Consider the following 25025-nt stretch of genomic DNA (forward strand, 5'->3'; position numbering starts at 1 on the left):
AGTCAGGGGGTGATGTGACAGGTGGTGACAGTACACCTACTTTGAGACAAGAGCCATAGTAATGCATGGTTGGTTATGCTTTAAAGTCATACTAAACAATTGCGACAACGACTTTTTACTGTCAACTCCGCATTTTTTCAATGCAAAAAATGTGCTTTGGCTCAAAAAAGGTTGAAAAACAGTGTCCTAAACACTAATTAGAGGCAACTGAAACCAATCAGCACCCATGGCAACAGAAAACAAACTCAAGGGTGCACAAAACAGGAACTGAGGGAGTCCAAAACAAACAGAACATGATCCGGGCAACGGATCATAACAATGCTAGCTTTTTTTTAGCTCATTTAACTCATATTTTTTGACGATTTCTGGACTGTTCGGCTTTGGCTCTTCAGCATTCACACAAAATTTGTACCGAAATTGCTTTTTTCGAATAATCTATAGTATTGTACCGGTTTTGAAGGTGAAAACTAACGAAATGGCGCCCGCCGGATCTTTTGATGTGTCAGTCTGTGGCCCTCAAAAGTCCAAAAAAGGGTCAAGCCTCTTGACCCAGTGGTGGGGAAAAAAGGAGAAGAACGCATTTCAGCTTCTTAGGAGCAAAGTCACATCCGGTAAAAGGCGAAAGGTCAACCGTAAAAGTGACTTACCGGGCAGCTGAGTGGCAAGCGTCAGGAGGCAGAGAGCCGCAGAGCACAACATGCTGCATCGGTGCAGGTGGGGAGGAAGTGTGAGGAGATGATGGATGGCTTGCGATGTCGGAGAGGTTGGTACTGGGAGGGAAGTGAAAAGCAGCAGAGTAGGGAGAAGCAGGAGATGAGGGCAAAGGGATGGGAGGGGGGAGGGGGGGGAGATATTGCAGTAAAATAAACACTAGTGGAAAGATGCTCTCGCTTCATTGTAGCTTTTTATTTTATTTTTTTAGGATAGACGTCACTTTATTGTTGTCCGAATAATGTTTTCATACATTCGTTCTTGTTTTTAATTTTATAAACCTTTATTTATAAATTGCAACATTTACAAACAATTGACAAATAATAATAATCAAAATAAGTACAAAAACTCAATAAAGTAACAAAAAATAGAATGCAATATGTATATATACCTGTATATGTGTATGTATGTATATATGTATATACAAACACCCTTTCCATATGAGTTGGGAAACTGTGTTAGATGTAAATATAAACGGAATACAATGATTTGCAAATCATTTTCAACCCATATTCAGTTGAATATGCTACAAAGACAACATATTTGATGTTCAAACTGATAAACTTTTTTTTTTTTTGTGCAAATAATCATTAACTTTAGAATTTGATGCCAGCAACACGTGACAAAGAAGTTGGGAAAGGTGGCAATAAATACTGATACAGTTGAGGAATGCTCATCAAACACTTATTTGGAACATCCCACAGGTGAACAGGCAAATTGGGAACAGGTGGGTGCCATGATTGGGTATAAAAGTAGATTCCATGAAATGCTCAGTCATTCACAAACAAGGATGGGGCGAGGGTCACCACTTTGTCAACAAATGCGTGAGCAAATGGTTGAACAGTTTAAGAAAAACCTTTCTCAACCAGCTATTGCAAGGAATTTAGGGATTTCACCATCTGCGGTCCGTAATATCATCAAAGGGTTCATAGAATCTGGAAAAATCACTGCACGTAAGCAGCTTCGATCCCTCAGGCTGTACTGCATCAACAAGCGACATTAGTGTGTAAAGGATATCACCACATGGGCTCAGGAACACTTCAGAAACCCACTGTCAGTAACTACAGTTGGTCGCTACGTCTGTAAGTGCAAGTTAAAACTCTTCTATGCAAGGCGAAAACCGTTTATCAACAACACCCAGAAACGCCGTCGGCTTCGCTGGGCCTGAGCTCATCTAAGATAGACTGATACAAAGTGGAAAATTGTTCTGTGGTCTGACGAGTCCACATTTCAAATTGTTTTTGGAAACTGTGGACGTCGTGTCCTCCGGACCAAAGAGGAAAATAACCATCCGGATTGTTCTAGGCGCAAAGTTGAAAAGCCAGCATCTGTGATGGTATGGGGGTGTATTAGTGCCCAAGACATGGGTAACTTACACATCTGTGAAGGCACCATTAATGCTGAAAGGTACATACAGGTTTTGGAGCAACATATGTTGCCATCCAAGCAACGTTATCATGGACGCCCCTGCTTATTACAGAAAGACAATGCCAAGCCACGTGTTACAACAGCGTGGCTTTGTAGTAAAAGAGTACGGGTACTAGACTGGCCTGCCTGTAGTCCAGACCTGTCTCCCATTGAAAATGTGTGGCGCATTATGAAGCTTAAAATACCACAACGGAGACCCCGGACTGTTGAACAACTTAAGCTGTACATCAAGCAAGAATGGGAAAGAATTCCACCTGAAAAGCCTCAAAAATGTGTCTCCTCAGTTCCCAAACGTTTACTGAGTGTTGTTAAAAGGAAAGGCCATGTAACACAGTGGTGAACATGCCCTTTCCCAACTACTTTGGCACGTGTTGCAGCCATGAAATTCTAAGTTAATTATTATTTGCAAAAAAAAAAAAAAAGTTTATGAGTTTGAACATCAAATATATTGTCTTTGTAGTGCATTCAATTGAATATGGGTTGAAAAGGATTTGCAAATCATTGTATTCCGTTTATATTTACATCTAAAACTATTTCCCAACTCATATGGAAACGGGGTTTGTATATATATATATACATACCAAAGTGCAAGGCCATAGGCTCACACAAGTTCAGTAAATAATTTAAATTTGGAACACAGCATCATCGTTTTCACAGCTTTTTGGTTGTTAGAGGTAGAGAGTGTTTTAACATAGACTTCTAATTCTTTTTTAAAAGCACAAAAAACAGGTCCGCTTCATTCTAACTTTCTTCCTCCATCCGTGCTCGTTAACGTCATTACCGGAAATGCTTTTATTTCACTGCCGAAAAGCTTTTAAACTGAAATGTATATGGTGCTAAAAAGGAAACAAAAAGTGTACACAGTGTCGTTTTTTTTAAGGGTTAGATTGATTGAAACTTTTATTAGTAGATTGCACAGTACAGTACTTATTCCGTACAATTGACCAATAAATGGTAACACCCCAATAAGTTTTTCAACTTGTTTAAGTCGGGCGGGGTCCACAACAATTCGCATTAAGTCTATTTGAGTCTTTTTGTTGTTGTTTTTTTCTATGGCAAGGCATCTGTCGCTTCATCCTGGACAATATTCATGACAAATGTGTGCTTTGTTTTAAAAAGATGTGCTATTTGGATTTACACTGACAAGCGGAGAAAAATGGATGGATGGATGGATGAAAAAAAATGTTTAAAGGAATTTTACCTTTGCAACCTCTTTATAATATTGGCTAAGTTGTATATTCATAAATGTAAGTTTCTCAATACCCGACCAGTTTTCTGTGCCTTTAAAAAAGAATTAGAACTCTATGTTAAAACCTTCTCTACCTCTAACAATCACAAAGCTGTGAAAACGATGATGCTGTGTTCCAAATTTAAATTATTTACTGAACTTGTGTGAGCCTATGGCTTTGCACTTTGTTGTATATATATATATATATATATATTTTTTTTTTTTTTATAATATTTTTTTTATATATATATATATATATATATTACACCTCTACCTCAAAGAACTACTCACCCCCAAATCCTCCACACGACACCTCCGCTCCCGACAGGCTAGCCTCCTCCAACCTCCAAGGACAAAGCTACGAAAAATGGGAGACCGGGCTTTCTGCTCCGCCGCTCCTAGTCTGTAGAACACTCTCCCTGACCACCTGAGGGCACCACAGACTGTGGATGCTTTTAAAAAAGGCTTAAAAACCCTTCTTTTTTAAAAAGCCTTCTTTTTTTTTAGATATATGCATACTAGTTTTAGCTATTTGGCTGTTCTAGTTTTTATTTTTGTATTTTATTTTATTTTATTTTATTTTTTTAATACACTAGCACTTTGAAGTTGTTTACTCAATGTAAAGTGCTTTTTACAAATAAAATATATTATTATTACTATATATATAAATATATATGTATATATATATATATATATATATATATATATATATATATATATATATATATATATATATATATATATATATATATATATATATAGCATTCTATTTTAGTTACTTTGAGTTTACAACCCCCTGGCGCTGTACTTATTTTGATTATTATTAATTCTCGATTGTTTGTAAATGTTGCAATTTATAAATAAAGGTTTATAAAATTTAAAAAAAAAAAGTTTTTGTTTTTTTTAGCCTCTGCGGTCTTCTTCTTTAGTGCAGTCATAGAGTAATGTCGACACCTACTGGATGTAATGTGAAGTGTTACACATTAGTACAAAGGTGTCAAACTCAGTTTTATTCAGGGACACATTGCAACTATGGCTGCCCGAAGAGGTCCACATACACTATATTGCCAAAAGTATTTGGCCACCCATCCAAATGATCAGAATCAGGTGTCCTAATCACTTGGCCCCTAAAAGGCGTACCCCATGGAGACTGTTTCTACAAACATTTGTGAAAGAATGGGCCGCTCTCAGTGATTTCCAGCGTGGAACTGTCATAGGATGCCACCTGTGCAACAAATCCAGTCGTGAAATGTCCTCGCTCCTAAATATTCCAAAGTCAACAGTCGGCTTTATTATAAGACAATGGAAGAGTTTGGGAACAACAGCAACTCAGCCTCCAAATGTAGGCCACGTAAACTGACAGAGAGGGGTCAGCGGAGAACGGTGCATTGTGCCGAGTGTGAAATTTGGTGGAGGAGGAATTATGGTGTGGGGTTGTTTTTCAAAAGTTGGGCTTGGCCCCTTAGTTCCAGTGAAATAAACTTTGAATGCTCCAGGATACCAAAACATTTTGGACAATTCCATGCTCCCAACCTTGTGGGAACAGTTTGGAGCGGGCCCCTTCCTCTTCCAACATGACTGTGGACCAGTGCACAAAGCAAGGTCCATAAAGACATGGATGACAGAGTCTGGTGTGGATGAACTTGACTGGCCTGCACAGAGTCCTGACCTGAACCCGATAGAACACCTTTTGGGATTAATTAGAACGGAGACTGAGAGCCAGGCCTTCTCGACCAACATCAGTGTGTGACCTCACCAATGCACTTTTGGAAGAATGTTGGAAAATTCCTATAAACACACTCCGCAACCTTGTGGACAGCCTTCCCAGAAGAGTTGAGGCTGTAATAGCTGCAAAAGGTGGACCCACATCATATTGAACCCTATGGGTTAGGAATGGGATGGCACTTCAAGTTCATATGTGAGCCAAGGCAGGTGGCCAAATACTTTTGGCAATATAGTGTATAACATATTTATATGAGTATAAACACATAATAGCCTTGTTGCGCAATTTGCAAATGCAGCAGATTTGGATTTTTATATTTTTGTACAGATTGATGGACAACTTTCCATGAGATCGTAAGTCAAGATAACAAGCAGATTGGGAAGACTATGTCTCCCGGCTGACCTGGGAACGCCTCGGGATCCCCCGGGAGGAGCTGGACAAAATGGCTGTTGAGAGGGAAGTCTGGGCTTCCCTGCTTACGCTGCTGCCCCTTGACCCGACCTCGGATAAGCGGAAGAAGATGGTTGGATGGAATTTTATAAACCTTTATTTATAAATTGCAACATTTACAAACAATTGAGAAATAATAATAATAATCAAAATAAGTACAAAAACAGTACAAAACAGCGCCAGGGGGTTGTAAACTCAATAAAGTAACTAAAATAGAATGCAATATATATATATATATATATATATATATATATATATATATATATATATATATATATATATATATAACAAAGTGCAAAGCCATAGGCTCACACAAGTTCAGTAAATAATTTAAATTTGGAACACAGCGTCATTGTTTTCACAGCTTTTTGATTGCTAGAGGTAGAGAGTGTTTTAACATAAAACTTAGCCAATAGTATAATGAGGTTGCAAAGGTAAAATTGAGAGATTTCCTTTTGATTTTTTTCAAAACCTTTATTATAACATTCAACACTTAGATACAATTTAAAAAAAATAAAAACAAGTCTTCCAAGCCTTACAAGATTGCTTTGAGACTACAGACTGGGAAATACTCTGTAAGCCTCACGGGACAGATATTGACAACATCACAGACTGCATCACTGACTACATCAATTTCTGTGAGGACTCCATCATCCCTACAAAAACTGTCCACTGTTACCCAAATAACAAGCCCTGGATCACCAGCCAGCTAAAGGTGCTGCTGAATAAAAAGAAGCTAGCCTTCAGATCCGGTGATCGGGACGAGTTGAAGAGGATTCAGTGGCAGCTTAAAGGCCTACTGAAAGCCACTACTACCGACCACACAGTCTGATAGTTTATTTATCAATGATGAAATCTTAACATTGCAACACATGCCAATACAGCCGGGTTAGATTAGTAAAGTGCAATTTTAAATTTCCCGCGAAATATCCTGCTGAAAACGTCTCGGTATGATGACGCCTGCGTGTGACGTCATGGATTGTAAAGGACATTTTGGGACAGCATTGTGGCCAGCTATTAAGTCGTCTGTTTTCATCGCAAAATTCCACAGTATTCTGGACATCTGTGTTGGTGAATCTTTTGCAATTGGTTTAATGAACAATGAAGACAGCAAAGAAGAAAGCTGTAGGTGGGAAGCAGTGTATTAGCGGCTGGCTGCAGTAACACAACCAGGAGGACTTTGAGTTGGATAGCAGACGCGCTACCGTGAGTACGCAGCTTTGGCTTCCAAACATTTGATCGCTTGCCCGTACGTGCGTGCCGCTATGTGCATGTCACGTACATAACTTTGGGGAAATATATGTGCTGTATGAACTTTACGGAGGTGAACGGTACTTTGGGCTGTGGGATTAAGTGTGTTGTGCGGGTGTTTGAGTTGTATTGGTGGGTTATATGGACGGGAGGGGGGAGGTGTTTGTTATGCGGAATTAATTTGTGGCATATCTCTCTCTCTCTCTCTCTCTCTCTCTCTCTATGTCCACTACTTGATGTCCATATCCTACCCCCACCCCCACCCCTCCACACCCCTGATTGTAAATAATGTAAATAATTCAATGTGATTATCTTGTGTGATGACTGTATTATGATGATAGTGTATATGATAGTATATATCTGTATCATGAATCAATTTAAGTGGACCCCGACTTAAACAAGTTGAAAAACTTATTCGGGTGTTACCATTTAGTGGTCAATTGTACGGAATATGTACTTCACTGTGCAACCTACTAATGAAAGTCTCAATCAATCAATCAATCAATATTAAATATAAGCCTGGTTGTGTTGTGGCTAATAGAGTATATATATGTCTTGTGTTTATTTACTGTTTTAGTCATTCCCAGCTGAATATCAGGTCCCACCCGCCTCTCACAGCATCTTCCCTATCTGAATCGCTTCCACTGCCCTCTAGTCCTTCACTCTCACTTTCCTCATCCACGAATCTTTCATCCTCGCTCAAACTAATGGGGTAATCGTCGCTTTCTTGGTCTGAATCGCTCTCGCTGCTGGTGGGAATGATTGTAAACAATGTGCAGATGTGAGGAGCTCCACAACCGGCGACGTCACGCTACTTCCGGTACAGGCAAGGCTTTTTTATCAGCGACCAAAAGTTGCGAACTTTATCGTCTATGTTCTCTACTAAATCCTTTCAGCAAAAAAATGGCAATATCGCGAAATGATCAAGTATGACACATAGAATGGACCTGCTATCCCCGTTTAAATAAGAAAATTTCATTTCAGTAGGCCTTTAATGTAGAGTTCTAAATCTTTTTTAAAGGCACAAAAAACAGGTCGGGTATTGAGAAACTTACATTTATGAATATAAAACTTAGCCAATAGTATAACGAGGATGCAAAGGTAAAAAAAATTTTTTTTCATATAGTGTAAATCCAAATATCACATCTTTAAAACAAAGCACAAATTTGTCATGAATATTGTCCAGGATGAAGGAGATTGTTTAGTTTTTTTTTTTTTTTTTAAGTTTTATTTATACATTTCAACATTTAAACAATCAAATAAGTACAAAAGTAGTACAAAACAGTACAAAAAGAATACAAAGCAGTGCCAGGGGGTTATAAATTCAAAGTAACTAAAATAGAATGCAAAAAAACATATATAATATAAACAAAGTGCAAAGCCATAGGCTCACTCAATTTCAGTAAACAACTCAAATTTGGAACACAGCATAATCGTCTTCACAGCTTTCTGGTTGCTAGAGGTAGAGAGTGTCTTAATGTAGAGTTCTAACTCTTTTTTAAAGGCACAAAAGACAGGTCGGGTATTGAAAAACTTACATTTATGAATATAAAACTTAGCCAGTAGTATAATGAGGTTGCAAAGGTAAAATTCCTTTTCAAATTTGTTTTCATATAGTGTAAAACCAAATATCACATCTTTAAAACAAAGCACAAATTTGTCATGAATATTGTCCAGGATGAAGCGACAGATGCCCTGCCATAGTGATCGAGTGCTTTCACAAGTCCAAAACAGGTGGTAAACAGTCTTTGGATGCATGTTACATAAGGTGCAGGTAACATCAATGTCCTTCTTGTATCTAACCATCACAGTCTTTACAGGGTAATAACGATGAATGATTTTAAAAGATATCTCTTTGACTTTGTTGGTAAGTAAATACCTGTTAGGAAGGGACCATGTTTTGACCCAGCAGATGTCATTCACAATATTATTCCAGAGCGCAATTACATAGGAGACAGACACACAATCATTTTGGAATAAGCTGCGGATTTTTCTGTTATTTTTCTGATCAAAGCAAAGTTTCCCCACAGGAGTGTCAAGTGGATCATTCACAATTTTTACAGCAGAAAGAGGAGATGAGTAAGCCCTGTACAACATAACAACACCCGTTGGAATGGCATCAAATACAATGGCAAATTGTTTGGGAGTTACAGGGACCTTAAAGTGGTTGAGAAATTCTTGGTAATTAAAAAGTTGACCTTCCTTATTGAAAAGCTGACTCACTAAAATAATATCATTGTTGAACCAATTGTTGAGGAAAAGAGATTTCCTTTTGTAACATATATCTTTATTGTTCCAAATGAAGTATTTGGTAGGTGAGAAATGGTGCTTGTATATAAGAGACCATGCCAGAAGGGCTTGTTTGTGGAAGTTTGAAAGAGCAACAGGAATCCTATCAATGCTGTAGTTACACAATAGCAAAAATGTTAGGCCTCCAAGGTTAGAAAATACATGATGAGAAATTAAGTTCCAAATTGAGGTAGGGTCTTTCAAATAGTGTCTTATCCAATTAATCTTGAAGGTGTTGTTTAGTGTAGTGAAATCCAGAAAGTTTAGACCACCCTGATTATAATTGTTCATTATGACAGATTTCTTAATATAATGAATTTTGTTTTTCCAAACAAAGTCAACAAGTATTTTGTCAATAGTTTTACATATTTTTTGGTTAACATCTAAAGAAATAGCAGCATACGTAAGCCTGGAGATACCTTCTGCTTTGGAAAGCAAGGTTTTGCCTTTTAAGGATAAATCTCTCTGTAGCCATTGGTTAAATCTTTTCTTAGTTTTTTCTACAATTGGATTAAAGTTCAAGACCGATCTAGAACTCTGATTTTTAGTGATAAGTATTCCTAGGTAATTAATACTATCCTTAACTGGAATTTGACATATAGACATCATTTCACATCTCTTCACAGCCATTAGTTCACACTTATTCACATTCAGACGGAGACCAGAAGCCAAGGAAAAAACATGAATCACATCCAAGGCAAGAGGAATTTGAGAAGAGTCCTTCAAAAAGAGTGTTGTGTCATCAGCCAGTTGGCTGATAGTTATTTCTCTGTCTAATATAGAGATCCCCTTTAAACAGCTAGATTTTATATGAACCGATAGCAATTGGGTGGCTAACAAAAATAAATATGGAGAAATGGGACAATCTTGCCGTATCCCACGTTTTAATTCGAATCTTGGGGATGTACCAGATTTTAGCTTTATTGAACTATTGCCATTGCAGTACAAAGTCTTGATTGTTTTGCGGAAAAAATTGCCGAAGCCAAATTTGTCAAGTGTCCGGAAGATAAATTCATGTTCGATCGAGTCAAAAGCTTTGTAGAAGTCCAGGAAAAGCAGGAAGCGGAGATTGTTTACTTTTAAACGGCGCCAAGTAGTTTCTGTCGTCATCAACATGCGACACGCTACCACTTCAAATCGCAGGGTGATCGCGTCACATTTCACTTCCTTTTGGAGATTGTTTCCCTTCTCCGCAATACGTTGTTCCCGTTGGTCCCGCGCAGACAATAACCACCGCGAGCCAAGGTGAGTGATTAAACCGCTTAACGTCTTTTTTAATCATTAAAGGGAGTGTTTTTAAGTATAATTTGTGTAATGTAGTCAATTATTGGGTTGTGTGCTAGTGGGAAATGGTGCAGTGGCGGTGCGGTCTTCGACCACCCGGAAAAAAAAAGATGCTAGCAATGCTAGCTAACGTTAGCTGCAAAGATGAACTATGAACGTTTCGCACTTTTATTTTGCTTTTTAAAAACTTCAAACCCGCTATATTACTCATTGGGTGTAAGTGCGTTTTCTTAACAGTAATATAAATCCTCGTTTTGGTGATTTAAGACGGTAACGCTGTGCCCCTTTGTTTCTCATTCAAAAGTGGACGTCGAATAAAGAACACTATTTGGTCGGACCATTTTTTGGTGCTATATCAAATTTGTTCAGTTTATATCATGTTTTTGAATACATATACAGTAAATAAAAGCAGCATATGAAACAATAGCATGAGATCGCGTCGGCTGTCTTGAGTTAGCATAGTTAGCATTTTTAGGACTCAAGTGTGCTTTTTTTTAATTGCGTGGTGAATGTTGAGAGCGTTCAACTTTCCAGACCTCAATGGACTTAGTTTTACATTAACTCATTACAACTCGAAAAATGCCTAATGTTTTTATTGGCGTCATTTTAGCGTTAGTAAATGAACAATCTAAATAACAGCGGCTGGTGTTTCCGCAGGGATTATTTGCAGCCCGTCTTCCGGTCACGTGACACAGAACCGAAACCTAACTTCTTGAAACAAAATCGAAACTTTCCCTATCTCGAGGACATTTTGGGTTACGTCGTTCCTTTTGAATGTGTGTGTTTCTCCTCAGCAAAAGCATTTTTTTCCCAGTTCGATTGTCGAAAGTGCGGCTCTTTATCGCTCGTGTTTGTGTTCGATTGTCGAAAGTGCGGCGCTTTATCGCTTTTTGTGCTTGGTGGAACATGATGTTGACTCAACGCTGTTAAAGCAAGGAAAAAGCAGCTTTGCGTTAGCGATTTAAAAAAACAAAAAAACAAGTTCTATTGTCTGCGAGGATATTTATCTGTCATTTTCCACTCAACGACTTCAATCTGCACTCTTTTAAGCCGTTTAAATCTCCATCACAGCCTTCTTCAACATAAGGTGAGGTACACACTCTTCCTGATCAAAAATAATGTGCAAAACAAATGGGTTTGAAGCTAAACTTAGGGGCGTTTTGATTGCAAGTAAACAAAAAATACAATATTGTAAATAGTTTACTGTGTACGTAACTATTTTAGATGACTGTTTCTTTTATTAGGAAAAGGACATTTATGTCACACCAGAGTCAAAGGCCTTGTTTACACTGAAGGCTAGTTAAATCTGATTTTTTTCACTATTATGTTAGATCCTCTATGGACTGAACATTAACAATATTATGCTAGACCAGGGGTCGGCAACCCAAAACGTTGAAAGAGCCATATTGGACCAAAAATACAAAAACAAATCTGTCTGGAGCCACAAAAAATTAAAAGCCATATTACATACAGATAGTGTGTCATGAGATATCAATTGAATTAAGAAGACTTAAAGGAAACTAAATGGCCTCAAATATACTTACAAATGAGGCATAATGATGCAATATGTACATATAGCTAACCTAAATAGCATTTTAGCATCAATTAGCTTTCAGTTACCAAATATGTCTGATTAGCACTCCACACAAGTCAATAACATTAACAAAACTTACCTTTGTGCGTTCATGCACAACGTTAAAAGTTTGGTGGACAAAATGAGACAGAAAAAGAAGTGGCATAAAACACGTCGGAGAAAGTTATACATGTAAACAAACTACGGTGAGTTAAGGACTGCCAAAATTAGTAGGACAAAACGTTGCTCGCCAAATACTCGAATCAGTGAAGCATGTTTAATATAAACAGTGTGCTTTATAACAATTAGGGAGGTTTGTGTCATGTTTGTCCTCCAACAGAAACCAAATTAACACAAAAAATGTATTTTTTTCCCTTCATCTTTTTCCATTTTTCATACATTTTTGAAAAAGCCCCAGAGAGCCACTAGGGCGGCGCTAAAGAGCCGCGGGTTGCCGACCCCCGTGCTAGACCCACTCAATGTCCGTTGCACCGGTCTCCCCTAGAAGGGGGGGGGGGGGATCACCCACATATGCGGTCCCCTCCAAGGTTTCTCATTGTCATCCCACTGGGTTGAGTTTTTCCTTGCCCTGATGTGGGCTCTGAACCGAGGATGTCGTTGTGGCATGTGCAGCCCTTTGAGACACTTGTGATTTAGGGCTATATAAATAAACGATTGATTGATTGATGTCATCGAAAACAATACAATTTAGAATCTTTTTGAAATCCGGCCCGGGGCTTATTTGTATGTGGATATTAGGGCTGGGCGATATGTAAGAAAAACTATATCTCAATATATTTTTACTTAAATTCCATATATATCTCAATATATTTTTTGGTGAAAGTATACATATAAAGATATTAATTTTTGAGCGATATTTAATAAAATTCAAGTGAATGACCACTGTTCTGTAAACAGTCAGTGGCACTGTTATAAACCCAGTTAAATAAGATGGGTATTAACAGCACAGAAAATAAACTGTTTAAATAGTACATAATTGCATAAATAAAATAGAAAAATCTTCTTTCTACGTAAAATAAATAACATAGCTGTGCAAATAATACAAAATGTATCAAACTCAGATGAAAAAAATACATTTGCAGACAGGCACTGTGTGATTTCCCTTCCTGGTTCGATGACCTGCCCTATCTTGCCTCTGATTGGCCTGTCCCTAACCAATCGTAACTCAGAAAATAAACTGTTTAAATAGTACATAATTGCATAAATAAAATAGAAAAATCTTCTTTCTACGTAAAATAAATAACATAGCTGTGCAAATAATACAAAATGTATCAAACTCAGATGAAAAAAATACATTTGCAGACAGGCACTGTGTGATTTCCCTTCCTGGTTCGATGACCTGCCCTATCTTGCCTCTGATTGGCCTGTCCCTAACCAATCGTAACTCATCATAGTAAACAACCAACCAATCATGGATGTTCTTATATGTGCAAGCACGTCTTGGAAGGAGGAATGGGAGGGGTTTATTAGCCCGTGGAGGAGGAGCGGGGGAGAACAAGGAACACAACAAATAAGCGGCGTTTGGTCATCCATCCATCCATTTTCTACCGTTTGTCCCTTTCGGGGTCGCGGGGAGTGCTGGAGCCTATCTCAGCTGCATTCGTCAGTGTTCCACCACTCATGTCTCCGACTGCTCGCCCACACGCTCTTCGGCGCAGACGCCGAAGCAAAAGTCTCACAAACTGCGAGAGTCAAAATGCTTGCCCTCATCATTGTTAATCTTCTATGTGCGATAATTTGGTTCAGAAAATTATGACTTTAATTGCACTACATCCTTGAAATTTCCACAAATGCGCCAGGACCGAGACCTACCCTTAATTCCCGACTGTAAACTGCTACTTTTTTCCTCCGCTTTGAACCGTGCGGCTTTTAAAACGGTGTAGATATTTAATGGAATTTTCTTTGCCAGCGGCCATAATGTTTTGTGTTGAACAGTTTTTATTAAACCTAAGCAGAGACACAAAAAAGGTGTTTTATCGTTTGTGTTATGGTGCCATATTTTGAACGAGTTCAGGTTGTAAATGTACTTCCTTTTTTAATGACTTGAACTGGAAATAAAACCATCCCAGCGCTTCTGCTCAAAATTAATCTTCATTCATCACTCCAAGCAATGTTTGTAAGTTTTACAATATAACTAAAGCAGTTTATACTTACTAAACCGTCCTGTGTGTGATGTTTGTAGTAGTATTTTCATGCATATTTGTACGTGCTAGCGCCGTTAGCATTAACTAATATGCTAACACATTTATGATTGTTTGTGTAAGTATTATTAACTTAAAATGGCATTTTTTTTGCTTTGTTTCAGTTTCACAAATTCCTCAGTAAGTTCACTAAAATGTCACCATGGAGTTACTGAGTCTGTTAAGCTGATTGGAGATTGAGCTTCCGTGGCGATGACTTCTGTTTTGTTTGATAAGCCGTTTTACTGTCGTGTTTGGAAACAGTTAGGGTATGAAAATAAACATTTACGAACTCTTTCTGTGTAAATAACTCAACATACAGTATATATATCTGCGGCTTATAGTACGATGTGGCTAATAAAGGGAAAACTGTATTTTTAAATTTAGTGGGTGGGGCTTATATACTGGTGCGCTCTATAGTCTGGAAAATACAGTACTGGAATTGAAGCTATGTTTACTTCTGTAAGCACTGCAGCACGGGTGACATCATGGCGTCCAAAAAAAAATCCGAATTGTACAGTCTATCCTGCAACGTGAACATAGCCAAATTTGCACGCAAACACGTTTCTCGTCACTTCAATGCTAATCACCAGTCAGCCAAACTATTTGTGTACTTGTGTGGGGAATTAAGTTATTTGTTTGATGTTTTTAGATTAAAATAAAAAGGGAACAGCCCATAACATTTCACAGTGGCACAAAAGTCATTGTCTGATTCAACAAGCTGCACCTGTCACCCACAAATCAAAACATGTGTTGTATTCATTTTATGGATTTAATAGGAGTTTTGTACATTCGCATATCACAATAGCATTAGTTTACTTTAACATCTGCCTAATGAGGCTGATAGCGTTTTTTTCACATTGTGGTCAAGACATGCTCACATCTTTTTTTAATATGATAGGACTTCATGATACGTATCACACCACAGTAGATTTTTTTTTTTTTTCATTACAGCACATCCCCTAAACGCTAAAATACAATCGACATACATGAGCACAGCATCGAGCTGTAGAAACCCTGGACTTATTTATTATGATGTTTGTATCTTTTTAATTGTTGAAACTAAATCCTGAAGAAAGACTGACTTGTTGATTTGGTAGCAGCTTAATTAGCATGTTGTGATACTGTGTACAGGTGATAATGTCTGCGCTGAGTTGATGGTTAGAGGGTTGAAACAAAATGTCTGGGGCCGTACTTATCAAGCTTCTCAGAATTACTCCTAAGAAGTCTGCTAAGAGTTGACTTAAGAGTAAATAAATTATTCGCTGAAAGCTGCACTTAAAAGTTAGTTATCACGCGTCTTACTCACACTTTCAGCGAAGTGTAGGACTGAATCTTAAGTGTCACACTCAGAGCTGAATTACGACATTACTATGTGCCGTAAATGGAATTTTAGGTGACGTCATTTCTGTGTCCATAGAAATGACCAATCACGAAAGGGAATCCGTTGTCTAAGAATAAAGAAATATCTTGGAAATATTTAAGTGGACAATGGGAGTGTATATTTTGACAATAAACAACAAAATAATACAAAACAAACTAGTCCCCGCCGGCACTCAGGCTACCACTCCCTCTCTTCTGTCGCCCACACACTCACTGACGTCACTCACCTCACGGCCACACACATACGCTACTGTCATAACATTTTCTTTCCAATTCATTAATTAGGCAACTAATTTGAAACTGGTGTGGGTGGCTCTATATATACTAGCCCACTGCAGCCACATGCAGAAATCAACATTGAATCGAAAAGTATTAAATCTGTGACAAAAATAATACCCGCTCTGTCTAAACGATACCGTTTGATCTGCTCGTCATCAAACAAATCCAGAACATCGTTCCGCTCCCTGAATGTTCGCGCACGTCTCTCTCGCCTCAGTGCCATCCCCTGCTGGCAACTCCTAACCACTTAAGACACCTCTGAAGGTCTCTTAAATATCGTGGAGAGTAGGAGTGATTCTTAGACTTAAGAACGTTGATAAAAAGCTTTTATTCTTAAGTTTGAGAGTAGGACTAAATTTCGCACATTCTCAGGACTTAAGTGTAAAATGGCACTCTAAGAAGCTTGATAAGTACGGCCCCTGGTCTGCTGACAGCAATATACAAGGGCTGCAACTAAGGACTATTTTGATTGTCGGCTTGTCATTGACTTTCTTAACGATTAATCCATTATGAAGTATACGCCCATTCAGTGGCTCTTAATTTAGCCATCAACTTTTAACTTCAGCTTGAGATATTTTTAGGCATGTGCTAACAACAAAGTAAAACAACATGCACATTAGGCTGTTACAAAAATAACTATAAATCCTTGTCCATTTTAAAGCAAGGGCAGGCAAAGTGCTGATAAAAACAAAGAGTTCTTTTCATGTAAACAAGTACAGTCAAAATAGCAGCAACTGACGTCTCGGCTATTATCGACATATTCATGTGACAAATTTGTATAATTTTTCATGGGGAAATGGGGAGAGTGGGTGTACTGCGTCCTTTCAGATCGTAATGCTTAACCCTTGTGTAATGTTCATATTGTTGTTACTCAGCCAGCGTTTGTGGGTCTGATGGACCCGTTGCATTTTGTGGCTTTTAATGTCTCACAAAGAAACACTTTTATGTTAAAATACTGAACAGATGTTTACCATATCCCAATAAACATCTGTTCAGTATTTTAACATAAAAGTGTGCTTGTCAGTCCCTAAAGTTACACCAAATTCCCTGCTAATTTGGCTTTAAGACGTTTTTGTAAAACATTAAACTGACTTATGGAGTCAAACTTTGGGGTTTAGAACCAGCGCCACCACCCGGTGTATTTGTTAAGGGAAAAAAGCACATGTATCATGTAAAAGTTGCTTGCGTTGACAACTGTTTTACCTTTTTGTGTGTGCAGAGGTTCAGGAGTGGAATAGAATATTTACAGTCATGACTGAATATTTACAGTCATGACTGAACTTGTGCTGCATGTGAAGTTGTCCAAATGCCACTGGCATTGGTTTTTTTAAGCCTTTTCATAGACCAGTGTCCTTTTTTGTCTGCAACGCCATCTCATTTTACTGCGTCAGATTCACATCCATCAAAAAAAAATGTAAGGCTCAAAATAAAACGGAATAGTCACTATAAGATCCTAAATTATTCATCAGTGTCCTTTTACCCTGGGATTCAGTTTCAGTGCGACTCAGACTGGAGACAGTATGTCACCTTGCAATATACGTGTTGAATGACACGACAATAATTCTAAAGAAAGTTTCCTTGATGTTGTTTCATCTTTACCCCTATTGTCCTGATAGAAGTTTATAGATAACAGGGTAGGAATTTGTGTTTGTAAAGGAACGCTCTATGAAGTCATATTGATGTTATATTCAGTTCATGAGACACTTGATCATTTCATGTTACTTGTACATATTTTTTTTAACAGTTGTGTCTAATGATCTACTGCTATATTTCTTTGTATTCCAGGTGCTCTGTCCTTGTCTGACCTGATATCAGGCTTTGCTGTTGGTGGGCCCAGGTTCAGAAAGAAGCTGCATAACCAGCTGTCCGAAACCCTTCTTTCTCAGCCCCTGCGCTATGAGCAGAGGTAGAGAAGGGTCTTACAAAGAACGATACCACCCGCACCCACCACTCCTCCAGCAAAGAGAGTATTACGAACGGCCTGGCCCGTCCGCCGGCATTCCGAGAAGTGACCCTCATCCCCAGGAGTCATTTTCAAATCACTACAGTGGACCTGTCCGTGCTGTAGCCTCCACTCCACCGTCGGCTCCTCTTATCCCCTCTGTTCTGCCCATACCAAGTCCCACAAAAAAGTTTCCTGCTACCTTAACTTCACATCCTTCGGGGTATGATCCCCATCCAGTGTCCAGTTCTTTTCGCGACCTGCAGGTCCAGTTTCTGAGAGGACAGAGAGTTGAGGCGCCGCGATTCAAAGCAGATTTCTCCTACCAGCAGCTGTCATCAGGTTACAGTAGACATCCAAAGACAAACAACGGGAGAGAATGTTATAGCCAGGACCCATCTCTCGCCTGGCTACCAAATGACAGACACCTACCAACCCAACGCTTGACCCAAAACCTGTTGCAAACCACATACCGCAGCTCCAGCTGTGAATTGAACATACAAGATAACAATTTTTGCGAAAGTTTTAGCAGCTTGTCACTCTACCACACTAGGACCAACAGCGAAGACTTCACGCCACGCTTCCATAAAAGTAACATCCTTGCCACTCCAGAAATCCAAGACCAGGTGTACCTGGCTTTGGCTGCTCTAAAACCAAGCGAGCGTATCTCTGCTAGGTTGCTGGGCAAAAAACTACGTCTTCCCAAAAAGATAGTCAACCAGGTTCTGTATGATTTAGAAAGTTCACAGAAAGCCTTCAAGCAAGGACTCTCCCCTCCAGAGTGGGCTTTATACAAAGAACCGGTCGGTGTTGAGGAACAGCAAAAGCCCCAACTACCTAAAGTTAAACTAGAAATCAAAACAGAAACATTATACGAGGGACAACAGGTAGAAAAAGACAATTCTGACCTAGAAATAAGGCCTTTCTTCTCTTCTTCTGAGTCTTCTCTTTCGGAAGCATCTCACTCACCAGAAAAAATCCGTCCGCAAGAGAAACAGCGCCCTAAAACCAACACATCTCCTGATCCATCCAAACCTTCCACCATGGCAGATCAGAAGGAGGCCATTCTGCAGCACCTCCTGAATTTAGGAGAGGTGACTTCGCTCGTCCTGGCCAAAAATATGGGTCTGAGGACTTCCAAGCAGGTCAATTCCACCCTCTATGACCTGAATAAAAAAGGTGAAGTCGTGAAGAATAGCCAAGTCAATCCCCCCACATGGGAGCTCTCCACCCACCGCAGAGAGAAGATGATGAGGAGCCTCAAAGCCACCAGGAGCAGTCAGGTGGACGAAGTTGCTTCTGAGGTGAAGGCAGAGGAGTCTCTCTTACTGCATAAACCAATAAAAGCAGACCCTGAGCCACTGCCAATTAACGAAAATTGGATACCAACGCAGACTGAAACGGTATGTACCAAATCACTTCTTTTTGTTTACCTTTTGAATTGTCCGAATATACGTAGAATGAGTTTCAAATGTTGTATTTCGAGCAACTACATTATTGAAGTTGTTTTTCTACCATTTTAATTGTCAGAGTTTCCACAATAGTTTAGTGAATGTGTTTTGGCCAAAACACAATTTAGTATTGAGTAGGTTTGATGCTTCCTGGGTTCGAGCCCCGCTTGGGGTCTTTCTGTGTGGAGTTTGCATGTTCTACCCGTGACTGCGTGGGTTCCCTCCGGGTACTCCGGCTTCCTCTCACCTCCAAAGACATGCACCTGGGGATAGGTTGATTGGCAACATTAAATTGGCCCTAGTTTGTGAATGTGAGTGCGAATGTTGTCTGTCTGTGTTGGCCCTGCGATGAGGTGGCGACTTGTCCAGGGTGTATCCCGCCTTCCGCCTGAATGCAGCTGAGACAGGCTCCAGCTCCCCCCGCCACACCGAGAGGGACAAGCAGTAGAAAATGGATGGGTGGATAGCTTTGATGCTAATGCAGTGTTTCCCACACATTCATTTATTTGTGGCGGGCCGCCACGAAAGAATTACGTCCGCCACGACTCGGATTTTCTTAATTTTTATTTTCGGGATTGGAATGCATTTATTTTGAAAGGACAGCTGGAGAGAGACGGGGAGGGGGGAGAGAGGGTGAAAGGGGGGATTGACGCGGAGCAAAGCGACTGTCAGGTGTGATCGAACTGGGTCGCCGCAGCGGGTGCTCTACCAGGTGAGATAGGTTATAGCTGCATCGCTCGTCATTTATTTAACGTTAATCCGCGATTTCACCGAGCGTTTCACTGACGGTGAGCAGCCTGACGCTGCTTCATTAACCGCTGTTTGACTCGGGGGCCGAGGCAGACGTACGCAGTAACAGTCACCTGTTACCATACCGACGAGCTAACGTGTCCAGGTTATAACCATGTTGTCAATAAACACACGTGGAGACGGTGCTTCAGATACTAATACTAATTTGATACTGTAGTAGTTATCTTTTGTGTATTCATAATGTAAAATGGATGGATGGATGGATGGGTGGATGGACGTTTAAAACAAAACTGTTATTAATTAGTAAGTATACATTTTTGAGCCTTTTTAGAGAAAATCATATCATTGTAGTAAATTATGCAAATTACTCTGTCATAGTGACCACGCCCATAGCCACGCCCCCACCGCCACAGGTATCTTGCAGTTTATGGGAAACACTGTAATGAGTTGTGATTATTCATCTGTCTCTGACAGACTGTCTGAAAAGGGCTATTTTGCACGTTACCCCCTTTTTACAAATAATCCTACACTATAACTCAGTCTCTTTTGCAGAATAGAGAACATTGTAAATGCTAAACCCATTTTTGTTGAGTGTTTTTTTTTTGTATTCAAATGCTCCCGAATTGTAATATCCCTTCTGGTTTATGGTCACTTGTCCTGCCACCATCCAGTCCCCCTCTTTAAATGCAAATCAGGGGACAGAGACCAGCGAGGGACAGTGGGCATCTGATGATATACCAGAATTCCTGAATGCAATTCGCAAGCAGACAGACTCGAATAAAGCGGCAGATATGGCCAACCCCGTGGGAACTGTCGCTGTGTCTTTGGCTGCCCCGCCGGCACAGAACCTATGGGCAAAATTGCAAGAGGTTCGGCTGAAGAATCCCGTGAGCGGCCTGATGGAGTACGCGCAATTTCTGGGCCACAGCTGTGAGTTCCTACTACTGGACCAGTCAGGACCGTCCCATGACCCAAGGTTTGTCTCTTAATTTGGTATGGTGAGGCTGCATTTGGTGGCAGATTATTTTATCTCAGAAGTCTTCAATAAAATTGCTTTCCTCTGCTAGATTCCGCATGCAGGTGATGCTGAACGAGAGACTGTTTCCAGTAGCGGAAGCGTCCACAAAGAAGGTTGCGAAAAAAGACGCAGCTGCTGCCACATTGCTGATTCTCTTCGGAGAAATGCAGGGAGGGACAAGTACTGGAAGTGAAGGGAGTACTGCAGGGATAGACCAGGATAAAATGGACATACTCCCTGAATCTAGTGTAAGTGTGTACTTCAATGTATAAAGATGATGTAGTATGTTGTCTTCTTTTCAAAAAATTACATGAAATTAATCAAAAAGAGTTTTGTCCTCAACACCAGACTCCCAATGAAGGCTCAGGGGATATTTTTGGGGCTGGGAGTGTGGAAGTGATGGGGATGGCCGAGGGATCCCGCCAACCTCTGTCACGCTCTCTGCCTGGGGGGAAGAATCCGGTGTCTGTCCTGATGGAATACAGCCAACGCAGCGGCAACCCCATTGAATTTATCATCACTGGCCAAGTTGGCCCACCACATGACCCACGGTACGGACTGTATACCCTTTGTGTACTTATAGTTATATTTTAATTTTCCTGAAGGAATCAAAGTACTATCTATCTAGTCAATGCCTTTCCACAGTTAGCTGACAAGTACCCACTTGTCCAAACCATCGATTCATCTGTCTTGTTTGGACCGCCAACTCCCTCATTTTAGTAATAATCCTAATTGTATACTTTAAGACACTTTAAGGAGTAGTTTCACTTGATGAAGGAATACAGCAAGGATCCAGTGCAGTCAAGGAAGCATCGTGTTTGACGTCAGACACAAAACTAGAGCCTCCGGTCTCTCTTTTCTAACTCTTGACGTGTGTGTTGTCAGGTTCATGTACAAAGTCAAAGTTGGAGAGTCTTTGTTTGCTGAGGCCTCAGCTCCGAGCAAAAAGGCAGCGCGCCAGCTGGCAGCAGAGGAGGCCGTCAAAGAATTAATGGCTGACGGGAGGCTGCAGCTCAACAAGGTGAGGAGCTACAAAATGAGCATAAGAGATATGTTCTCAGTTAGGCTGTAACTAAACATTTTATTCCCTCCTTGTTCAAATGTTTTTATATCCTTTGCCATCTCCTGTCCAGCCCCAGTTGCCTCTTGGCTCCAACAGCGATAGCGATAACTGTGGGACGACTTGCCCTTCTTTGCCACCCCTGACGGCCGATGAGCTGCGAGCAGCCCACGAGGCGGGTGTTGGCGACCTCATCAACCACCTAAACAATAATGCAGTGTCAGGCCTTTTGGAATACGCCCGGGCCAGAGGATTTGCTGCGGAGATCCGCCTGGTGGGGCAATCCGGGTCTGCACACGAGCCTAAGTATGTTTCAGCGGCCATGGAAGACGTCTTCTCTACAGTCTTCTGAAGTCTAAAATGCTGACATGGAAGTCCTGATTGCATTTCTTGCTCAGGTTCACATACCAGGCCAAACTTGGTGGACGCTGGTTCCCTCCGGTGTGTGCGTCCAACAAAAAGCAGGGCAAACAGGAAGCCGCCGACGCTGCTCTCCGCGTTCTGATTGGAGAGGCAGAGAGGGCTGCCCGGACTGGGGAGCTGATCCCTGCTGAGGTATGAACCCTTTTTTTCTGTAGACCTACAGATTAGTCTTGCTGAATAACACAGGGGTTAATGCAACATATAGTACCACATAAAATACTGAATTGTCTTGCTTTAACTGAAGCTGCACCTCAAATAATTGCTGTTTGGATTGCTAATGGTCAAATTCAGATAATGCCATTTGAGGGAACATCTCAAATGTTTACTACGATAACTTTATGTGTGCCAGTGACACCATAACCACAACACACAGACGCAGCATATGTAAAGTTGGGATTTGCAGTGAAATTTAAAGGCCTACTGAAATGAATTTTTTTTATTTAAACGGGGATAGCAGATCTATTCTATGTGTCATACTTGATCATTTCGCGATATTGCCATATTTTTGCTGAAAGGATTTAGTATAGAACGACGACGATAAAGATTGCAACTTTTGGTATCTGATAAAAAAAAGGCTTGCCCCTACCGGAAGTAGCGTGACGTAGTCAGTTGAACATATACGCAAAGTTCCCTATTGTTTACAATGATGGCCGCATGAAGTGAGAGAGATTCGGACCGAGAAAGCGACAATTTCCCCATTAATTTGAGCGAGGATGAAAGATTTGTGGATGAGTAAAGTGCAAGTGAAGGACTAGTTGGGAGTTGAAGCTATTCAGATAGGGAAGATGCTGTGAGAGCCGGGGGTGACCTGATATTCAGCTGGGAATGACTACAACAGTAAATAAACACAAGACATATATATACTCTTATTAGCCACAACACAACCAGGCTTATATTTAATATGCCACAAATTAATCCTGCATAAAAACACCTATGTGTTTGTTATGCTAGCTCCTAGCTCCTCTGCTAGCTCCTAGCTCCATAGAACACGCCAATACAATTCAAACACCCTGTATCAAAATCAACTCAGCCTCAAAAGACCGTTCACCTAACCCAAGGTTAAAGCTTATATATTAAATGTTCAATTAGCGCAGCCAAGGCTGCATACTCACTGGTACCTGATATTCTGACTACACAGTAACTACAACACGAAGACATATATATACTGTATTGCCACGTACACTAACCAAGGTTCATAAAGCTCATATATTTTAAAAGTTAAGTGCTGACGACGTCGGTCAAGTCTAGCACAGGCTGATACGTCTGCGTAATGGCTATTAGCAGGGACAGACGTAGTCTTTTATTGGGTTCTATATTAGATAACAGTAAATAACTAAGACATATATTTACATCTATTAGCACAACACAACCTGGCTTATATTTATATGACACAAATTAATCCTGCATAAAAACACCTACGTCTTTGTTATGCTAACTCCTAGCTCCTATGCTAGCTCCTAGCTCCATAGAACACGCCAATACAATTCAAACACCTGATCAACACACACAATCACTCAGCCCAAAAGACTGTTCACCTAACCCAAGGTTCATAAAGCTTATATATTTTAAAAAAGTTACGTACATACGCAAAAAAAAGTTGCGCACATACGGTCAAGCGATCAAATGTTTAGAAGCCAAAGCTGCATACTCACAGTAGCACGTCTGCGTCTTTGTCATCCAAATCAAAGTAATCCTGGTAAGAGTCTGTGTTGTCCCAGTTCTCTACAGGCGTCTGTGTATCGAAGTCAAAAGTCCTCCTGGTTAGAGTCTCTGTTATCCGAGTTCTTCCATCTTGACTGCATCTTTCGGGAATGTAAACAAAGAAGCGCCGGCTGTGTACTGTTGTTGCTGACTACGTTCGAAAAATACGTCCATTTCGCACCGACAACTTTCTTCTTTGCTTGCTCAGCTTCCTTCTCCATAATGCAATGAACATGATTGCAACAGATTCACGAACACAGATGTCCAGAATACTGTGGAATTATGAAATGAAAACAGAGCTTTTTCGTATTGGCTTCAATGTGGAAGGCATACCCGTGTTCCCCGGGCTACGTCACGCGCATACGTCATCCTCAGAGGCGTTTCGAACCGGAAGTTTAGCGGCAAATTTAAAATGTCACTTTATAAGTTAACCCGGCCGTATTGGCATGTGTTATAATGTTAAGATTTCATCATTGATATATAAACTATCAGACTGCGTGGTCGGTAGTAGTGGCTTTCAGTAGGCCTTTAACGTTTTCTCATCTCATTCAAGTGGCTGAATATTTTGAAATTGACCCTCTTTCTCTCAGCACCCGTAGAAAAAAGAGCTAAAAACTGTTTAATGACAAAAAATGTAGTTTGTAATTTCATTCTGCAGAAGGAGACAGTTGACAGATCACAGAGCAGTATGATACAAGTGTCCCGCAGTAGAACGAGACCGATGCATAGTTGCTATAGTTAATTTATCAGGACATAAACACAGGTGCAAGGAGGTGGTGTGTTTTCTCAGAGCTCATAGACGTGGGAAAGTGCATGAGAGATTTGTTTTGGAGGTTGAAGGCCCCTTAGCCTTGGCCATTTAATCATAATATAGCAGTTA

At 40.1% G+C, this 25025-nt stretch overlaps 1 protein-coding gene across 2 annotated transcripts in view; it reads left to right on the forward strand.

Moving 5' to 3' along the window:
- The first annotated feature begins 10182 nt into the window (after nucleotides 1–10182).
- The window catches only part of adar (adenosine deaminase RNA specific), a 33774-nt gene continuing 18931 nt past the window's right edge, over nucleotides 10183–25025 (forward strand). The window contains exons 1-8 of one of the 2 annotated variants that reach the window (XM_062029633.1): nucleotides 10183–10325; nucleotides 17586–19145; nucleotides 20615–20919; nucleotides 21011–21209; nucleotides 21310–21512; nucleotides 21847–21982; nucleotides 22095–22327; nucleotides 22420–22576. In XM_062029633.1, the coding sequence (XP_061885617.1) occupies nucleotides 17697–19145; nucleotides 20615–20919; nucleotides 21011–21209; nucleotides 21310–21512; nucleotides 21847–21982; nucleotides 22095–22327; nucleotides 22420–22576 (2682 nt within the window). In that variant the 5' untranslated portion in view covers nucleotides 10183–10325; nucleotides 17586–17696. Of the gene's footprint in view, nucleotides 10326–11099; nucleotides 11452–17585; nucleotides 19146–20614; nucleotides 20920–21010; nucleotides 21210–21309; nucleotides 21513–21846; nucleotides 21983–22094; nucleotides 22328–22419; nucleotides 22577–25025 lie in introns of those variants that run through there. The other variant, XM_062029634.1, reaches the window with a different exon arrangement.

Source organism: Entelurus aequoreus, linkage group LG20, assembly GCF_033978785.1.
Source record: "Entelurus aequoreus isolate RoL-2023_Sb linkage group LG20, RoL_Eaeq_v1.1, whole genome shotgun sequence".
In the NCBI taxonomy this organism is placed as follows: domain Eukaryota; kingdom Metazoa; phylum Chordata; class Actinopteri; order Syngnathiformes; family Syngnathidae; genus Entelurus; species Entelurus aequoreus.